This window comes from Sceloporus occidentalis, unplaced genomic scaffold (assembly GCF_023333645.1).
Source record: "Sceloporus occidentalis isolate IW3139 unplaced genomic scaffold, rSceOcc1.0.p SCAF_5, whole genome shotgun sequence".
Classification (NCBI taxonomy): domain Eukaryota; kingdom Metazoa; phylum Chordata; class Lepidosauria; order Squamata; family Phrynosomatidae; genus Sceloporus; species Sceloporus occidentalis.
In genome coordinates, this window is record NW_028316985.1 from 54717239 (window position 1) to 54737402 (window position 20164).

General features: G+C 40.4%; 1 protein-coding gene across 1 annotated transcript in view; it reads right to left on the reverse strand.

Moving 5' to 3' along the window:
• LOC149312169 (thyrotropin-releasing hormone-degrading ectoenzyme-like) overlaps window positions 1–20164 on the reverse strand; it is a 298564-nt gene that overhangs the window by 205499 nt on the left and 72901 nt on the right. Inside the window, exon 4 of the mRNA XM_089524096.1 lies at window positions 16944–17070. Within this exon, the coding sequence (XP_089380222.1) occupies window positions 16944–17070 (127 nt within the window). The remainder of the gene's footprint in view (window positions 1–16943; window positions 17071–20164) is intronic.

Here is a 20164-nt window from a genome sequence, read left to right on the forward strand (position 1 = left end):
ACTGGACATCCTTGTTTTCCCTTAAGGAGCCTGCTCCCTCAGAAAGAATAACACAGGTATTCCATGCTGGTGGTAGGTGGTCCCAGAGCTGACATTAGGCTGGAGATACCTAAGGCATTCTCGCTCTCTACATCATCACCAACCCACACAGCTTTTTCTCTCTCTTAAAATCCTTAAGATAGAGAGACAGTGTGGGCTGGTGATGATCTTATGACAGAAACAGTGTGGGGTGGTGATGTTCTTCAGATCATCATGGCCCACACTCTCTTAGAGGCACACATCTATTCATTTATATGCAGACAGATAAGATGTTCCACACTATTCATTCACAAACCTCAAAGTCTTCTTTTGCTGCTCAGGTTGCTTCCTCTTTACATTTACAGGGAAAGCTTTGCAAAGTACAGATCCAGTGGGAGCTACATTTTCCAAAAGATTTCCTTCTCCTGGGCAGAAGTAGCCATGAGCACCACAGACTGCATAAAATATAGCTAAGAGCTACAGGACCACATATTCCTTTTCTGACTGAATAAACTTGAAGGTTTGGTTCTTAGTTCAAACAATGGAAATTTAACTATGCTTTAGCTCAGGAATGGTAATTGTTTGAGCCTCCAGATGAGTCAGATGAATTGCGACTCCCAGCTCACTAGAGCAGCCAAACATTGTAATCCAACAACATTGGAAGGACCACACATTTTTCATCCTCTGATTTATTGTAAAGTCTGTACAGATCAATCATTGTAACTAGTTTCAGCTTTCAAACCACCAATAGTCAACGTAGCGACAGATAAGAGATTATGAGAACTGCAATGTAACATCATCTGAAGGTCCAAATGATTCCAATTCCTGCTTTAAGTGTTATTAATTTGGTTTTGTATTTTTAGGCAAAGTATATTAACAGGACATAACACCATGAAATATTCCTGGTTCTCTTGGGGAGCAGGAAAGGATACATTGAAGAGGTTAAAGGCTGAATGAACAAGATTAGGCCTTTTTGTTGCTGCTGCTGTTTTCTTTTCAATTTTCAGGAAAGCCACAGAATGTTCAAATCCAGGATTTGAATGGCAAGAATATTTTTATTATTATTTAAAGAATGAATGGATAGGATTTTCAGAAGGGGTTGTCATGGAATGGAATAAAGAAGGATTATGCAGCAAAAACACAACCACCAATTCCACTCCATAAAATCTTCTAACGCTGCCTCTCTAGAGAGAGACATGTTAAAGAAGCAGTAAAAAGGACTTGATCAGTTCCTGAAATTGGTTTCAAATTCCCTCCCAAAAGCAGTATTATCTGAGAGACTTGGTATACATTCCATGGAAGACAGAAATAATTGTTACAAAATGGCAATTAATTCACTTCCCCACTGCTTGGCATTTCCCTTTTATGAAAAACTTGGGAAAGCTTCAAAAATGTATCCAGGTTTCTTATAACTTGAAACTAAACATCATTCTCCAGCATTCCAAAGAAGGTCCAAAGCTTCAGAACACACATGCTTCAATTGAGACCATTTAAGACATTGGTGCAGTACAGACCGCCAAAAAACGACGGCCTACTGGCACCTGTTCTTCCTCTGGAGGGAAGCCGCAGCTGCCAAACTGCGCAGCTTCCCTCCAGAGGAAAAAGAATGTGATGTTGTGGGCCCAACCACATGGGGGGGCGGCATCACAGCATTCCTCAGGCGCTGCATCAAGTTGACACAGTGCCAAAGACGAGCTGAAATGCCATGGTGCCAGCAGCTATGGCGTCCTTTCCATGGTGCAAAAAGAAGCCACTTTTTGCAACTCCTTTTTGCACCACAGAAAGGCCAGATCGGAGCCATGGCATGTAGCTGCCGTGGCTCCGATCCAGCACTAAAATGGGCAGCTGCAGGCCGCTCCTAAGGGGTGGTCTGTTCAACCCCTTAGGCACCAGTTCTCATGTTGCAGAGTTCTTACAGTAACCAACTGGGACACAAACAGCTGGAGGAAAGGAGAAGCCCTAAAGCTGGTCTCTGAGCAATGCTGGTGGTGTGGTCCTGATTCTATTGTCTTTCTTTCTCACAATCACACTGAATGGCAGCTGTTAGAGGATTGTTGAGCAAGATCCAAAGACACCTGGAAGAGCCACTGGAATGGCCCCTTTTCTCTTCAGTTCCTCAAGGAATGTCTCCTGAAGAGCCTAAGACATGGTCTCTCTGCAGAGTCAATGGATCACTTCACTTTTCTTCACTCTATGAAGTAGGGTGGGTATGCAGCTATGGAAGTATATGAATTGTATCTTGGAGCAAGTTAAACATGTGACTAGTGCAATCTCTGAAGGCAATGTATACCTCTTTGTACATTTACAACTTCAAACTTTTAGCATGCTCCATCTCTACTAATTGCAATATTCAATAGTGGTGTAAAATCTTTCCTGTTATTGTTTTACTTTCTTCCTATTTCAATACATCACTACAGTCAGAAATGCATGTTATGTAGAATGAGATAGGGGTTTACATTTTGGCAGAAGCTTTGTGATGCAAAGGTAGGAAAGAGAATGAGGAAGAGGTTTTAAGTTCTGATTATGGCTTTGTGGTAGGATTGACTTCCAAGAGACTGCTAGTGCCCTGAGACTGCTTCTCAGCCTGGTCATGGCAGGTTAAAAAAAATTAAATGTTTCTTCATTTCAATCCATTCAAATCCATGGATATCAAACCCACAGGTACCAAGGGCCCACTGTACATCAACAATGAACAGCTTGATAAAAAGAACATAAAGAGGAAGAAAAAACAAGTGCATTACACACTTCTCAAACATTTATACATTTTCTTTAAAAAAATCTCTCTCTACTCCATATCGGAATGTGTAAACCTTTACAGTGTATATTTCTGTGAAACATGGTCTAAGTGATATCAACATTCAATTTTGCAAAGGTAGAAAAAGCAGGACACTTCTGCACTTCCTGGATTCTTGCCCTTGTACACCTGAACATGCCAATTTTTGCATTCATTTGAACAGCAAAAATTCATTGCCACTTAAAAAATCCTACATTTGCTGTTGATTTATACCCATATCATGTACACTTTTAGAATAGTTCAACTAAATCCCCTCAAGCCTCCAGATCCTATCTGATCTTGGAAACTAAATACCTGGTTGGTACTTGGATGGGAGACCACCAATGAATACCAAGTGCTGTAAGCAATATTTCAGAGGAAGGAACCAGCAACATTACCTCCAAATATTCCTTGCCTAAGAAAACCCTATGAAATTCATGGGGTTGCCATAAGTCAACAGGCAACTTGAAGTCGCATGCAAACCAACTATGCACCAGCAGAGTATAAATATGTAAGCCCAAGAACATAAATAAGCAGACCCACTAAAAATAAGTGGAATGTAAATTACTGATAATTAATTTGTCTCACTGGTTTATATATGACTAAGTTTGGATACAACCCAACTGGTTTCAGTGTATTTTCAATGTTTGACTGAAGTGATGGCATTTAAATATTCGGGCCATGTTGGAGTGTGGCGTTTACACGATGCATGCCCCAAACACATCTGGAAAGCATGCCAATCCCGCCCCAATTGCTTTTTGTAGAGAGGTGGGATATAAATTATTATTATTATTATTATTATTATTATTATTATTAGAGCGGGGCGAAAATGGAGCAGACAAAAACTTCTTCTTTTCAGCAGGGCCACAGCGGCAGCCCAAATTGGGGCCAGGAGTGTGTAGCTGCTGTGGTCCAATAGCGATCAGGCCTTTTGCCCCATCAGTTTGAGGCCTCAAATACAGAAATCTCGAGAGAATGCTTGCAGAACTGTAAGTAATTAAGACAACTGCTGATTTCTAGGCTAGCCAAATCATAGTATTATTTTCCCTTTCCTTTCTTTTTTTAAAAAAAACTTCTTCCATACATCATACTATATTTAGTTTTGTGCTGATAATAACAGGTACTTTTTAATGAAAATACTTAGTGGCTCCAAGTGAGAGGTCATATATTAAACTATGCTATGTCTTCTAAATCATTTTTCATGCACAGAAATAATAGCAAAGGAAATACAAATTAGTACACATGCCTTCTTGAAATTGCAGTTTCAAACATAAGGGATCAGTTTGTAATACAAAAAGCTGGAACAGTTCTGGAATTTTTTTTTTAATAAAAAGGGGTCAATTTAAAGGTTCAATAAAAGGGTTCAACAGTTTTATGGGGTTTGCCACAATCACCACCCCATTCTTTTGTATGGACAGGAATCTACATCATTTTCTCTATATATTTTTTCTTAATAATGTTGTGATTGTTCCACTCACCCTCTTCCCCTCAAGCAGAGCTATAATCTCTTGAAACCAATTCTACTGACAGAAAGTTTGATAATATATGTAAATGTACCCACTGTAAATCAGGACACGTATTTGTTTAGTAAACGCTTGTGAATGTCCGTAGGCAATAATATTAATATTGGTAGGATATGCTATTTCTACTTATATTATGAAAAATAAATATCCTAAAAATAGTAAGCTTGCAGCTTATCAAGCATTTGCAAAGACATTTAAGTTTGCTAAGAAATAACAATGTTTTGAGAAATGATTAATGATAATTAGTTTAATCGTCTGAAGTTACATTATAGTACATTTCCCCAGCAGACATTATTAGTGCACTACAGTATAACAGCTAACTACAGATGAATAACAGGATAGCCAGGTAAGATGAACAGAGAGATATCGGCTGGCTCCTAATGTATCTCATATTCTGGCAGAATATTTGGACTACAAGTTCCAGAAACCTCAGACAACATGATCACTGTTGAACTTGACTCTGGATTCTTGTGTGATGAATAACAATCAGAAAAGAATCTGACATCCTCAACAGGGTTTCTGTTGTATGTTCTGTTGCCCCACCATGAGAAGGTAGGTTGGTGAGCACAAGAGACAGAGTTTTCTCAGGTGTAGCACATCAGTTACAGAAACCCCTCCCAGAAAAAGTCATACTTATTTTATCCTTTTTGAGCTTCCAACAAGCAGCTCAAACGGCACTGTTTTGTATAGCCTTTGGCCCATATAACTAGGTTTGGCTTTTGAATCTGTTTTAATTGTGTATGTTTTAGAAACTGGTTTTTAAAAATTGTTTTGGATTATGGTTATACAGTGTTTTCATCTGTTGTTTACTGATTTTGGTCCTTGGCAGCACATGTAAAGCTAAACAGAGAGATTTACACCAGTGAAGAGATCCAGGACATCAATACTGGCAGCCAGGTGGAGAGCATGTGGATAAAAATTAAAGGGGAGGGAAACAACAAGGATATTATTGTGGGAGTCTACTAAATACCCCCAAGTCAGACTGAGGAATTGGATGATGCCTTTCTAGAACAGATGACCACACACTCAGAAAGGAGAGATGTAGTAGTGATGGGCGACTTCAACTATCCTGATATTTGCTGGAAGTCAAACTCAGCAAAATCCTCAAGGTCTAGCTAATTCCTCACTTGCCTGGAAGACAATTTCATTGTCCAAAAGGTGAAAGAGGCAATAAGAGGGTCAGCTATTTTAGATCTGATCCTAACCAACAAGGATGACTTGGTTAATGGGGTGCAAGTGGTGGGATCATTAGGTGGAAGTGACCATGTTCTCCTGGAGTTTGTTATACAGTGGAAAGGAGAAGCCAGGCATAGTCAAACACACATTCTAGACTTTAGGAGAGCGAATTTCAGTAAACTTAGAGAAGTATTGAGGGCGATTCCATGGTCAGAAGTACTAAAAGATAAAGGAGTTCAGGACGGATGGGAATTTCTCAAAAGGGAGATACTGAAGGCACAATTTCAAACAGTTCCAGTGAGAAAGAAAAACGGGAGAAGTCTCAAGAAACCAGGATGGATGACTAAGGAACTTTCAACGGAGCTAAGTTTGAAACGGAACATGTATAAGAAATGGAAAAAGGGGGAAATCACAAAAAAGGAATTCAAAGAAATAGCAGGCATGTGTAGGGGTAAAGTCAGAAAAGCTAAAGCACAGAATGAACTCAGGCTTGCTGGAAAGGTTAAAGACAACAAAAAGAGCTTTTTTGGATATGTCCGCAGCAAAAGTAAGAAGAAGGAAATGGTAGGGCCACTGCGTTGAGAGGATGGCAAAATGTTAACAGGGGACAGAGAAAAGGCAGAATTACTCAACACCTTCTTTGCCTCAGTCTTCTCAAAAAAGGAAAAGGGTGCTCAACCTCAGGATAATGGAGCAGAGGACAGAATAGGGGAATTTCAGCACAGAATAAGTAAAGAGATAGTAGAGGAACACCTTGTTAATCTAAATGAATTTAAGTCTCCAGGACCAGATGAACTCCATCCACGGATATTAAAAGAACTGGCAAATGTAATATCGGAGCCATTGGCAATAATCTTTGAAAACTCCTGGAAAACGGGAGAAGTCCCAGCAGACTGGAGGAGGGCAAACGTCCCCATCTTCAAAAAGGGGAAAAAAGAGGATCCCAACAATTATCGTCCAATTAGTCTGACATCAATACCAGGAAAGATTCTAGAGCAGATAATTAAACAAAGAGTCTGTGAACATCTAGATGGCAATTCCATAATCACAAAAACTCAACATGGGTTTCAGAGAAACAGGTCATGCCAGACAAATCTAATCTCTTTCTTTGATAAAATTACCAGCTTGGTAGATGAAGGGAATGCTGTGGATATAGTATATCTTGATTTCAGTAAGGCCTTTGACAAGGTTTCCCATGACATTCTTGCATACAAGCTTGTAAAATGTGGGCTAGACAAGGCAACTGTTACATGGATTTGTAACTGGTTGACCGGCCGAACCCAAAGGGTGCTCAACAATGGCTCCTTTTCATCCTGGAGAGAAGTGACCAGTGGGGTTCCACAGGGCTCTGTCCTGGGCCCAGTGTTATTCAACATCTTTATCAATGACCTGGATGACAGAATTGGGAGCATACTTATCAAATTTGCAGATGACACCAAATTAGGAGGAATAGCTAATACCCCAGAGGACAGGATCAAAATTCAAAATGACCTGAATAGACTAGAAAGCTGGGCCACAGCTAACAAAATGAAATTCAACACGGAGAAATGTAAGGTATTGCACTTAGGGCGGAAAAATAAAATGCACAAATATAGGATGGGTGACACCTGGCTGAATGAAACTACGTGTGAAAGGGATCTAGGAGTCCAAGTAGACCACAAGTTGAACATGAGTCAACAGTGTGATGCAGCAGCTAAAAAGGCCAATGCAATTTTAGGCTGCATCAATAAAAGTATAGTGTCTAGATCAAGAGAAGTAATAGTGCCACTGTATTCTGCTTTGGTCAGGCCCCACCTAGAATATTGTGTCCAGTTCTGGGCGCCACAATTCAGAAAGGACATTGAGAAACTGGAGCGTGTCCAAAGGAGGGCGACAAAAATGGTGAAGGGTCTGGAAACCATGTCCTATGAGGAACGACTTAGGGAGCTGGGGATGTTTAGCCTGGAGAAAAGAAGGTTAAGAGGTGATATGATAGCGCTATTTAAATATTTGAAGGGATGTCATATTGAGGAGGGAACAAGCTTGTTTTCTTCTGCTCCAGAGAACAGAACCCGGAACAATGGATGCAAGCTCCAGGAAAAGAGATTCCACCTCAACATTAGGAGGAACTTCCTGACAGTAAGGGCTGTTCGACAGTGGAATGCACTCCCTCGGAGGGTGATAGAGTCTCCTTCCTTGTAGGTCTTTAAACAGAGGCTGGATGGCCATCTGTCAGGGATGCTTTGATTTGGATTTCCTGCATGGCAGGGGGTTGGACTGGATGGCCCTAGTGGTCTCTTCCAACTCTATGATTCTATGATTCTATGAAACAAATATTTAATAAACAAATAAAAGAGAACCTTCAAAAGGCTAAAAAGCAAGGTAGAAACAAACGTGATTCCAAATCAGTGTAAGTTACTGGAGACAGCAGGGAACAAACTTAAGGCTCGTCTACACCAGCTAGAATTGCTGGACTGCTCCTGGAGTATTCTGGGCCCAGAACTGCCCTGATTGTCCCCTTTACTTCCACACTCTGCAGTGACACTGGGCATCTGTGTACACATCCTGCTGTGCCACCTGACTCCACCACCAGTGACGCAAGTTGCTCCCTCTGAGGTCAGAAACACAGCACCCAGTGTCGATTCACATGGCTGGATGCCTCATTGTGACCTCAGAGGAAGCAACATGTTGCAGCAGTGGCACCAGGTAGTAGAGTGGTGCTGTTTAAATGATGCCTGCAGTATGCTTTTTAAATGATGCATGCATCCTAAAAGTCCAGAAGCTGCACCAAAGCCACGCTCCAGTCCTAAGGACTGGAGCGTGGCTTTGGCACGGCTCCTGGACTCTTAGGACACATGCATAATTTAAACAGCATACCTCCAAAGTGACCCGAAGCAGCTTTATTTTGGCCTGTCTGGATGAGTCCTTTGACATCTACTTTTTCTTTTCTTTTTTTGGTGGACCTGAATCATAAGCAAACAGAATTAAGCATCAAACAGAAGCCAAACACAATAACAGTCTGAAGGGGAAGGCTTTAAGTCTCTTCCAGTATTGCAAAGCCTTAAATGTTAACCTTGTCATTTTCTATCACCACGTGCACCAAAGTCCATAAAGGTATTTTTAAAATGGACAGCTGCAAGATCTTCTAAACTGTAGGTTTCACTGTGAATTTTAATAACACTTTCTTCTGTTATTTCTTGCTCCATTTTTGTTTCATCAATCTGGTTTTCTTCCTTTTTTTTCTTCCTCTTTTTTTTATCATACTTTGCCTTATAAATGGATTAATATGTTACAATAGCTAAGCATACAGTATCTGGAGTCTATTCAGAGATGCTTACTAATGCTTACTAAGTCCTGTTACAGACTGCCAAAATAAAGCTGCTTCGGGTCTCTTTGGAGGTATGCTGTTTAAATGATGCATGCATCCTAAGAATCCGGAAGCTGCACCAAAGCTGCACTCCAGTGCTTAGGAGTGGAGTGTGGCTTTGGCGTGACCTCCGGACTCTTAGGACCCATGCATCATTTAAATAGCATACCTCCAAAGAGACCCAAAGAAGCTTTATTTTGGCAGTCTGTAACAGGCCTAAATTACTAAAATAATTTCCTTAGTTCTCCAGTCCTATCAAAGCTGCTCTAACAGTGATAGAAATTGGTAGAAATCTAAAAAGCTACCCAAAATACCAATGATTCACTGAGTTGGAACAGCTAGCAGTAACCACCATTATTCTCTGAATAATGCTGCATAAGGTTTTTAATACATAATGTTTGTATTGAGTTTTTAATATAGTTAATTTTTGCAAATGTTTAATGTTTTACAATTATAGATCGTATAATTGCCTTTTAAACTTTGCATTGTAATGCTTTTGTATTATTTTTAATTTGTATTGTTTTTAAATTTGTTATTAGCCACCCTCAAGTCCTATATCAGAAAAAAGGTGGGATATAAATAAATAAAACAAATAAATAAATATTTACATGCATGTTCAGAAATAAAAAAAATATCAGTTTTTCCACTCAATAATAGCTTTTGAATAATTTATTTTCTTTTTCCTACATCCTCAAATCTTGGTTTTATAAAAATAATTAAAAGAAGAGTTATTTCCTCTTCCCCACAACATTTAAAAAAATCACACAACTACAGAACACCAGGAGGGCCTAGACATGTATTCAAGGTCTACATGTACACAAAGTCCTCTTGAGATCAGTTCAAAGGCTTATAAAAGTGAAGCAAAGCTTCACTTTGCAACTTCTCTGCAAAGCTGAAAGGATCAAAGCTGGACCCCTCTGAAACCTTCATTCAGGCTTCAATCTTTGGAAAGGCAGAAAGTCTTTCCCTGAAAATAGTACAGTTCTGTTTTATGAAACACACTCAAGGCAAGGCAGGGGAGAGAGTGGAGGGAAAGAGGGAACTCATATGACTGACACCTCTGTCTTCTAATCTTAAAGAATATTTTACTGGGGATCTCCAGACACTATGCATTAGAGAAGGAATTGTAACTTTGGCATGTGCTACCTCCTTCACAGTAGCACTACAGTCCACTATTGAAAAAGGCTTTAAATTGTTTTTAATCATCGTGACTAGCCCCTTCCCAATTTTCTGAAATGTGCAAGCAGCTTTCTTGCCTAGGAATGCCTCTTATGACCTTCTAGGAGGTTTTAAAATCTCCAAAAAGAAGATTTGATTACACTTAAATAAAGAAATCATTGGCATCCTTTTAAGAAAGGTTACTCTCCTAACTCAAGGATGAGAGCAATAATGCAGCAGAATAAAAGACCATGAATGAAAACTGTCTTAAGTTCAGTTGCTTTCAAAAGATAAAATTGGCATGATTTGATTTTAAGCATTTTAATCTCCTGAAACAGATAAAGCATTCCCACAACAGTCTTAACTTATCACAACCACTCCATATAAAATGGCAATATATGTTTCCAGTCACATGTCAAAAAGCACCATACACATCTCAGTTTAAGCTGTCGCATTGCACCTTAAAATGTGAAGGTATTCCACCTGCTAGACAGACCCTTAAGTTAATTTAAAATAGAATCTAAATGATTTGATTTTAAATAGAATGATTTCAATATGTCTTGTATCTTTCTTTACAAAGAGAGTACGAAGAGAGTTTCTATTGTTTCTAAAGCTTCCAACTCAGATACTGCATAGTTTACGTACATTCCCTGCCTTTCTACTTGTGACATTATAGTGCTATTATTCCACATTAACTGCCATGTTTTCACCCTTAGGGAATCCTGGGATTGACACTTTAGGGAGGGCATTTAGAATTCTAATTCCTAATCTTTTAATTCTTACCATGGTAGTGTTCCAAAACCCATAACCCAGGCCCTCTAAGCCATTAGCTATCATAATCTCTGGAAGCTACAGCCTTCAATTTTGAGTTCAAACAAATTTCTAAAGCCAAGGTCCCCAAAGCCGTTCCCCATATCTAAGCATGATACGTAAATTTCTTTGATGATCACTTGATCTTTTTGTCTTATAAATTCAGCAAGCATGGGATGGCCTATGAGTCAATTGATTTCCTACTAGAATTTCTACATTGATATCTGTAACTGGGTGCCCATTTGAAATAAGCTAATTCCCAAATGTAGTCATCTTGTACATTTTTGTTCTTGGCACATAAATAGTCTCCATTCCAAATAAATAGTGCTTGCCTGAACATGTGCTACTGGAACAAATATGCTAACACATGCTACTGCTAAGGTTTAAAAGATTACTTATTTTAGATGTAGTCCTCTACATATGCCTGGAGATCACAATTGTTAAAAATCATTCCCACAGTGGGAAGGGTCCATTGTACATGTTTTTCAGTGTGAGTGATTAATGTGTTTCCATCAATCTTATTATCATAGTAGTAGTAGTAGTAGTAGTAGTAGTAGTAATACCCCAGTCTTTAGAAATGCTCTCAGAGCGGCTTACAAATTGTTAATTAGAAGTTCCCTGCCCACAGGCTTACTGATTATCTCAGCTAAATGGGAGAAGGAAGACCATAGTTGTTGAGCAATGAAACATTTCTGTTAGTCCTTATCTGTGACTCATATCTCTCACTTTTATATAATGTGTTCAAGAAAGGAGAACTTTAAAGCTACATTAAAGAAAATTATAAGATTTTAGGGAAACATTTTTTAAAAGAGAAATCTGAAACTCTCTTCCACTGTTGCCATAAGATGCTGTTGGGACTGCCCAAAATGGCCTCAAAAGTAAGGAAAGATGTTTGTATGTACCCTGTCCCTCCTCTTCCTCTTTCTTCTTCCTTGTTATGCTTGTGTGCTCTACAATTCCAAAAGAAACTCTTTTTCAGCCATTTCTTAGCCTTAATTTACAAATCCAAATATTGTTCCGAGTCTTACAAGATGTCTAAGCCCTGCAACAATGTAGAAGCACACTTTCATCATATTGGCAGGGCAGCCCAATACTTTTTGCACTGCTGCTTGGTTATGTGTCCCCACTGCCAGGGTAATGAAGTCATCTTTCCAATATACAGTTTCATGCCAATGCCTGTCATGGGCACTGTGCAGGAAAACACTGCAACAGCAGAGGTGGAGGTCTGTGGCAGCAGCATAGGGCTATAGTTTTAGCCAACTGCCAGATTTTTCTGAATTAAAAAACACATATATTTCAAATAGAAATATTTCCTCACTGGTTATCACCAGTATGTTTTGGGGGTTTTTTAGCTGGACTTTGTTCTAACTTATTATAAGTCTGCTTGAATCCTGTGCTAAGAGAAAGTTAGAATATAAAAAGGAAAAAAAGGAGGGAGGGAAGGAAGGAAGAGTATGGTACTATTCATTTAACACGCAGGGATTTTAAATGTATGCACCACCTATGTATACACAAAATTCTATTATTTTGCAAACTTCCATATAAATTCTTCCAGAGAAATAAACAGTTTCTGTATCAGACTGCTCTTCTTACCCCGTATCTAAAATAACTACACTCGTCCCTTCAGATTCGCAAGGAATATGTTCGGGGGGTGGGGGTGGATACCAAATTTCACAAATAGTCAACTCCCATTGTCCGCAATGGTGGCCATCATTGACAATGGGACTTAACTATTTGTGAAATTCCCTCCCTCCCTTCCCGGCATCCTTCCCCTGGTGCTGGGGCCTGTAATTGTGCCAGGGCCTGTATTCAGCCCTGGCCACCATCGGGACTTGTTTTCCCAACAGCGCATGGGGCCTGGCGTGCGTGCACCATGCCCCCTCTGCCAAAGCCAATGGGTGCATGATACATCAACTGACTGCAGTAGAGCGGGCAGGGCATGCCTATGCCAGGCCCTGAGCACCACTGGAAAAGTGAGTCACAATGGCACCCAGAGCCATTTAAAGGCCCCAGTGCCGATTACAGGCCCGAGTGCCAGGGGGTAGATGCCGGCAAAGAAGGAACGGAGGGAATTTCACAGCCTCGGCCTCCAAATGATTGAAACCACAAGTGCCAAGGCCACAAATGGGGAGGGAAGAGGGTATAATCTTTACATATAAAACACAACTTCGCACTAGAAAACTGTAATTTTATTTTTCTCAGATAGAAGAAACAGATGGCTATTACCCTTAGCCAACTACCAGGTATAATTTGGGGTAAACTTTGAGTGGAATCCAATTAGCCCATGGATGAAAACTTTCATAATGAAACAGGAATATATTTGCAGTCACCATAGATAACTGATTGAGTGGTGTGTTCTCTTTTCCAGATGTAGGAGCAATGGAAAACCATTGTAGACAAAGGACAGCCCCCTCTTTTTCCTCCATTTTTCTACACCATTGTATTTAATGGGCCTTGACCATCCAAGCATTTTGGTATCTATGGGGGGGGGGGGTGTTTCCTGGAACCAAACCCCAGTGGTTACCAAGTTCATGAAAGCAGGTGAATAAAATAGACAACTTTTGCAGCTACAACCTTATACCCTTCTGTAATCAGGGAAAGGAGGGCGAGGAGAGGGTTGATCGGGCAGAGCTGCAACAGGAGAGAAGGGAGGACCCAGGGGAAGCCTGAGAAGGAGGGGTATGCCCTTGGGGACAGGGATAAAAGGTGAGGGAGAGGAGATTATGGAGAGGAGGGCGAGATGCGGAAGAACTGGATGTGGAGAGGTGGTCGGAGCAGGGACAGAGAAGGGTGATCAGGAGTCCTGGGAAAGAAGGATGCCCAGTGACTTAACGAGCTGTTAAGAACTGGGCCACACCTAGGGGTAAAGCTTCATGACCCTAAAGAGGAAGGAGGCTTTAGATATCCTCATGAAGGAGAGTGACACCGGAAAGAGGGGGAAACTCTGGAAGGAGAGTGGTGGGACCTGAAGGCTGAACAGTGGGAACAGGGTCCTAAGCCCAGTGAGAAAAATAAAGGAGAAATGGAGATCCTGGAGAAGTGCTTCAGTCGGAAGGGAGAGTTCAGTGAGGAATCTCAGGCGGGTTACAGACTGCCATAAGGGACATTCTTAGGACGTCCCGTTTTGAAAAAGGGGCGTCTCTTCCAGACGCCCCTTACCCTGTTACGGACAGAGTCCGTAATAAATGGCGGCGGCCGTTCCACACGGCCGCCGCCATATTGACATAACGGACGCTCTGCGTCTGCACATCGCGGCCCGGAAGTGACGCCGCGAGTGCGCGCTTTGGCACTTGCGGCATCTCTTCCAGGTTGCCGGACAGAGCGCGATTTTCGCGCTCCTTCTTTGCAGCGCAGAGGAGTCACGCAGTTTGGCAACCAGCAGCGGCCCGAGACCACCCCTTTTGGGCGGTCTGTAATGGGCCTCAGTAAACAAACTTGAGACTGAGGATTTGTTTGGGTGTTGGAACTTGGGACTTCTGTTAAATAAAGTTTGAAGCATCTGTGAAACGTGTTTGTTAGTTTGTGCACTTGGAACTAGGATTTGTTTGGAGCGCACGTGGAGATAATATGCCACATGGTGTAAATGCCCCACCCACACCTTCAAGAACAACCAACAAACTTAAGAACCCATAAAAGATGTATTGACAGGTACACTGTCTGTAAAGCAATCAAATTTCAAATATATGTTCAGTGACAAGTAGACTAATATATGTGAAACATCCCATGCTACAACAACCTCTGTTAATTAGAACAAATTTTGTGTACACAAATCAATAGCCATGTTATTGTTAAACCACTCTTAATACATGGAAATGTCAATTTTCCATGGGTCCCAAAAGCATATTATATATAATGCAAAATCATGATAAACTACTGATTTTCCCCATGGGAGCACAAATCCCAGAATTATTGCACTAATAGTTTCCCATTAATTTATTGCTAAAACTGATATTGATAAACAATCAATCAAAATAAGTTTTGTACTACCAGATTGCTGGAAGATTCAGGACTGAAAGCCACTGTTTTCATCTCAGTGTGGGCATAAATTAGATAGTAATAGCAGTCAGTTTATCTTCACTAAAATTACGGTGCTGTGCCAGCACTACAGGGGTAAAGTGCATTACTAAAAATAATGTGGAAATAAACTCTGATAGTTTGTACACAACCTTCATTGGTGCTATTTTTATTATAGTATGAATGCAGCAAATCACACCATCACAGCAAGAAATGTTGAGTCTACAATTAATCTTCCATACTGCACCTACAGAGAACTGCTATACCTGTTTTCCAACTGGGACTGAGTTGCTAAACCCTCACACTGATATAGTCAGAACTTATGCAGATATATAGCTTTCAGACCACATACAGCTCTAAAGTATTAAACCAACATTTCAAGATTTGCTAGGAAACAGAGACAAAGCCAAAGTCTTTTTAAAAAAAGCATTTTATTGATTAGTTGTAGTCAGTGACCTAACTGTAAATTTTCTGACCTAATTAGAGTTTCCAGGTACTCAGGTATAACTCCTTGAAGTGGTCTAATCTAGTTATTCTCAGTAGCCAGTATGTTTTTAGTGAGAGAGAAAAAATAAAGCAATGGCCCCAATGTATAACAACAGTAATGTCTAAAGTTAAAAGCAGCTCCACTAAATTGATTAGAAAAGCCAACAGAAGAGTAGAAGAGGGGAAAAAACATATATCAGCAGCATCATTTACTATGTAAAATGTGGCCAATAAACTGTGTTGTGTAATAATCATCATGCCTAGAAAGGGCATTGGAATGAAACCCTACATTCTACCTCAAACACACACACACTCTCTCTCTCTGTGTACACACACACATATTGTAATATCCTGTTGATACCCCCTGCCATGTTCAATTATCTTGCACTAAGGACTCCAGGTTTCTTTCTGATAATGAAAAAGAAAGGCATTGTGTCTTCCTTTTGATTTTTTTAAATATTGCTACATTATTTGCCCCCCCCTCAAAAAAAAAAACATCCAAAATCCAGTTCGATGACTCACATTTTCATGACAAGCACTACCTAGGACAAACTGCACAGATATGAAACTACAAAGTGATAAACTGGATTTAGTGCAGTTTCATGTTAACAAGCTTCTGTGTTACTTTGACGTTAACATGGTATTGCATCAAATAAGAGAAAGGGGAAAAGAAAAGGCTTTTCACACTTATTAAAAATGCATAATACGCCCACTGTAACAGTATCAATTAATGTATCTCCTGCTACACCATTAGCTGAAGTATAAGAATGATGCCACTCAGTAGGCAAGTGCTTTAATGAAGGAGGCCTTGAATTTCAGGAAAGAACACCTGGGGCTGAAAATCAGAAAACACTTGTGAACAAAAGAGAGCTGCTGAGTAATATGTTTTCTGGATCTCGGTCCCATGTGTTCCTAAAGAGGGTGGGTATAATAATACATTGTGAAGTATTCTAGCCTGTGAGGGAATAGTATTAACAAAAGCAAATAAAGAGAATATACATTTTAGGTTGGGCTGCCTGGACTGCAAAGTAAGTTTAGAGTGGTTCATTTCAGTAAGCACCATAATTACACAAAATATTGGTGTGGGTATTTAATTTTTCAGATGCTAAACACATCTAGATTTGGAACTAATGAAAAGTCAAAATGTTAATGTGCTCAAATTACCATAACATATCCCAAAAGCTGTCTAGTGGAAGTGAAATCCAACATGTGTGTGTGCGCACATGCACACACACAATCTAAAAACAAATTGGTAAAGCATTTCCTTTCCAGTGAATCTCAACCACACCAAGTGGAAAGCAGCTTAAGACTGGCCTGAATGTTGCAGACTGGCCTCTTCTCTCAACTGATAGAGAAATGAATGTTTCATATTTATTAGTTTGGACCCGAACGTAAGTAGGATCCTCTGAGAAATTCACAGAATGGAACTGTCTCCCCATCCCCAGGCAGTGACTTCATTCTTTTCTTTTGCTTTCTTTCTTTCTTTCTTTCTTTCTTTCTTTCTTTCTTAAGGCCTCTCCAGATATTCAGAGACCCTACTGAACAATGTGGAATGGGTGCTAGGAGTTGTTGGGGAATCATCACAATTTGTAGTAACTCTCTTCTCTCTCAGCAACTTCCCACTTTTTAAAGGGCTTACCTAATTTTGGCAAGGAATAGGGCATTCTGAAGTAGTCTTCATAAAACTCAATTAGTCTCCGAGTAATGTTTAGAGCATAATCCCCAGATCCTCTTCTGATGGCATCAGGTCTTGCATACAATCGGATCTGATTAGAAAACAAAACAAAACAAAGGATGGGTCATCATGTTTCCTACAATTTTAAAACAACAACAAAGCTGATGCCTTTCTCTCTTGTCAGATTTTCTCTTTGAATCTCAGCATGAGCTGAGTAAGATGGTTTGGTGGAACAACAACCCTTCACAATTGAAAACAAACACCATTAGGAATGCCACCACTCCAAAACGATAGCTGAATATTGAGTCAAACACCCTGATTTTTAATGCAACTTGTATCGAATATGAATATTCAACACAATTGCTTACATGTGTTTTCTGGAGATAAGATGGCACAATGGATTAGTATAATGGTTTTTTGCCTACTTTAAATGTACAGAAGCTGAGGTGGCTCAGTAGGAGAGAAGTTCATGGTAAGTTAACAGCACTTTCCATCAAGTTCTGAACATTTTAGGAGTCTGAGGAAGTGATATAATAATTCATTCATCCTTCTTTATACTAGCACTGACAGTTTTTCTTGATGAGCAAAATAAGCCCTCAGAAACAACCATTTATAAGCTTACTCATGTACATAAACAATTAACATTCCTGAAGCTCATCCATGACTGCTCTAGGCCTCTATTGCTATTTTCAAAATGCAGTAAGTATATTAAAGCTGCTCATACTTCTTACACAATTTTGATATTGATGCTGCATTCAGCACAAAACATTTAAGCTATCTTCTTGTACAAATCACCAGAATATAAAAAGCAATTTCTTCATCTAGTGGGTGTGGGGTTTAGTCATCAATGCTTTTGTAAGTTGGGTTTGTTACTTGGGGCCGGAGCAGATGGGTATGAAAGAGTGGCTCCGGTCTTAAGGACTGGAATGTGGCTTTGGCACAGCTTACAGCTGCTGGGGAGGCATGCATCATCTAACTGCCGTGCCTCCAAAGCAGCCAGAAGCTACTTCATTTTTACTGTCTGTTTCACTCCTGAGAAAGACCTCATCTGCACAGGATGTGAAGTCAGAATTCTTCAAAATTCTAGCATACTATACATGTTAGGGCACATTGCTGCTGCAAGAGGAGCAGCTAACCTAATCAGGAACTTACCCTAGGGCAGTAAAGTAAATGTAAAGTAAATATAAGTGTAACTTACATTTGAACCTAGACCTAGATTGTTAAATGATCTGGCTCTGTCACCAGTATCAATTTTTGGCATCAAATATTTCCTGCAAAAAGGCTGGAATTCTGGTGCAGATACAGAAGCTTTTCTGCTTAGTGCTAAGTACAGTGGCTAATTTAGCTACTTCCAGTTGCAAAAGGAGCCATGCAGAAATGACTGGGTATCATGGAACAGCAAGCTTGCTCATAAACAAACAAATGCAAAAAGGATTTTGAGCAGTGTTGGCTCAGCATCTTGTGTATGCATAGCCAAACTGTGAAAATTGCAGCCAACATCTTTTAATTTTTTTTACTCAGGCTCATGTAACTGAATTAGAGAAGGTGGCATCCCTGGTTCTTCTTTCCCAGAGGACCATTTCCCCAAAAATAGTCTGACTGATTTTCAAGGGCTCAACCTTCCCCTATACCACAAATGTTCAGCATGCTAACCTGATGTTCTAGCATTGTTAGGGCTGGGCAGCTAAAGAGAGAAGGGAACAGGTTGGCTGTCTCAGCCAGTGCAATTGCACATGCCTGTATCTCAATTCAACCCCATATCTAGACGCATATAAACTAATGCAGTTACCTCATTTTTGCTGTTCACCTAAAAACTGCATAATGACTACAATATGTAGATAGTTACGGTGAGATACTGCAACATACAAGTCTGGACTCCACAACAATACACCACTGCACATCAAAACAGAAAAGGAAATCAAGTCCACACTTATGAAGCTGTATTTTTTTTTCTGGGGCTCATTATACTACCTATGTAACCCTATCTGCCTCAGACTAGTACTACCTCTAATCTGAGACATAAAGTAGACATCAACATAAGCCTGACTGTTTTCCATAGGGAAGACAATACACTGCCATATACTTAATGTCCACCACCTTTTTAACAAATGGCAGCACCAAAATAGGCGCACACAACCGGGCTGGCTGAGGTCAGTTATTTTACTTTATTGCAAGTGTTTGAAAGAAGCAGATCGTTCATTATGCAGATAGTTCTCCAGAACTTGGAGAGGCTGCACAGAGTCCACAGAGCACCAGGGAACGGAGAATTTAAAAAAAACGTCTCCCCTCCCACAACTGCTGCAGTGGTAGCAAAGAGTCCATCGAGCGCCAGGGAGCAGAGACTTTAAAAATCGTTCACTTTCCTCAGCTATCCATTTTTAGCAAATAGAGGCGAGATTGATGGGGACAGATGTGGACAGAAGGGGAGGGAATATTCTTGACAGCGGACAGTGGGAGGCAATTGATTTTAGTCATGGAGCGGCAAAATGCATGGTGCGAGGTAATGGAAGATACAGCGTTAAGAGGGTGAAATATTGTTATAAAGGAAGATGAGATCAATGTTTGAAATCTATCTCACCTTCCGTTACCCTGTTATCCCAACAGAACTGGAGAGAGAGAGCCAATCCAACCACAGAACCTTTCTTTGCTCCTGTGCAATGCCAGGTCAGTTAAAAATAAAACCCATATTATATATGATGTATTGATGGGAGAAAAAGCTGACCTGGCATGCTTTACAGAAACCTGGCTGGGGGTTGATAGTACTATAACCTAGGCTCAGGCCCTACAAGCTGGGTATTCTGTCAGTGAGCAGGTAATGGGAAGTGGATGAGGGGGGAGTGGCCTTGGTCCACAAAATAACCTCACTTTGACCAGGATACCTGTCCAGAAAACAGACCACATCAATCGTATTTACCTAAGCCTGAAGACGAAGGACAGTCTGGGGATTCTGTTGGTATACCGTACACCCCATTATCTACCAGACTCCCTATCCAAGCTGACACAACTGGTCTCAGAGCTGGTGTGGGAGTCCCCCAGGTTCCTAGTCCTTGGTGACCTCAACATCCCATTCGAAGCTCATTTAACAAATCTAAATGGTGCAGCTCGGGAATTCACGAGCTCCATGACAAACACGGGCCTATCCAATTCGTCTCTGGGCCTACACATTGTGCAGGTCATACCCTCAA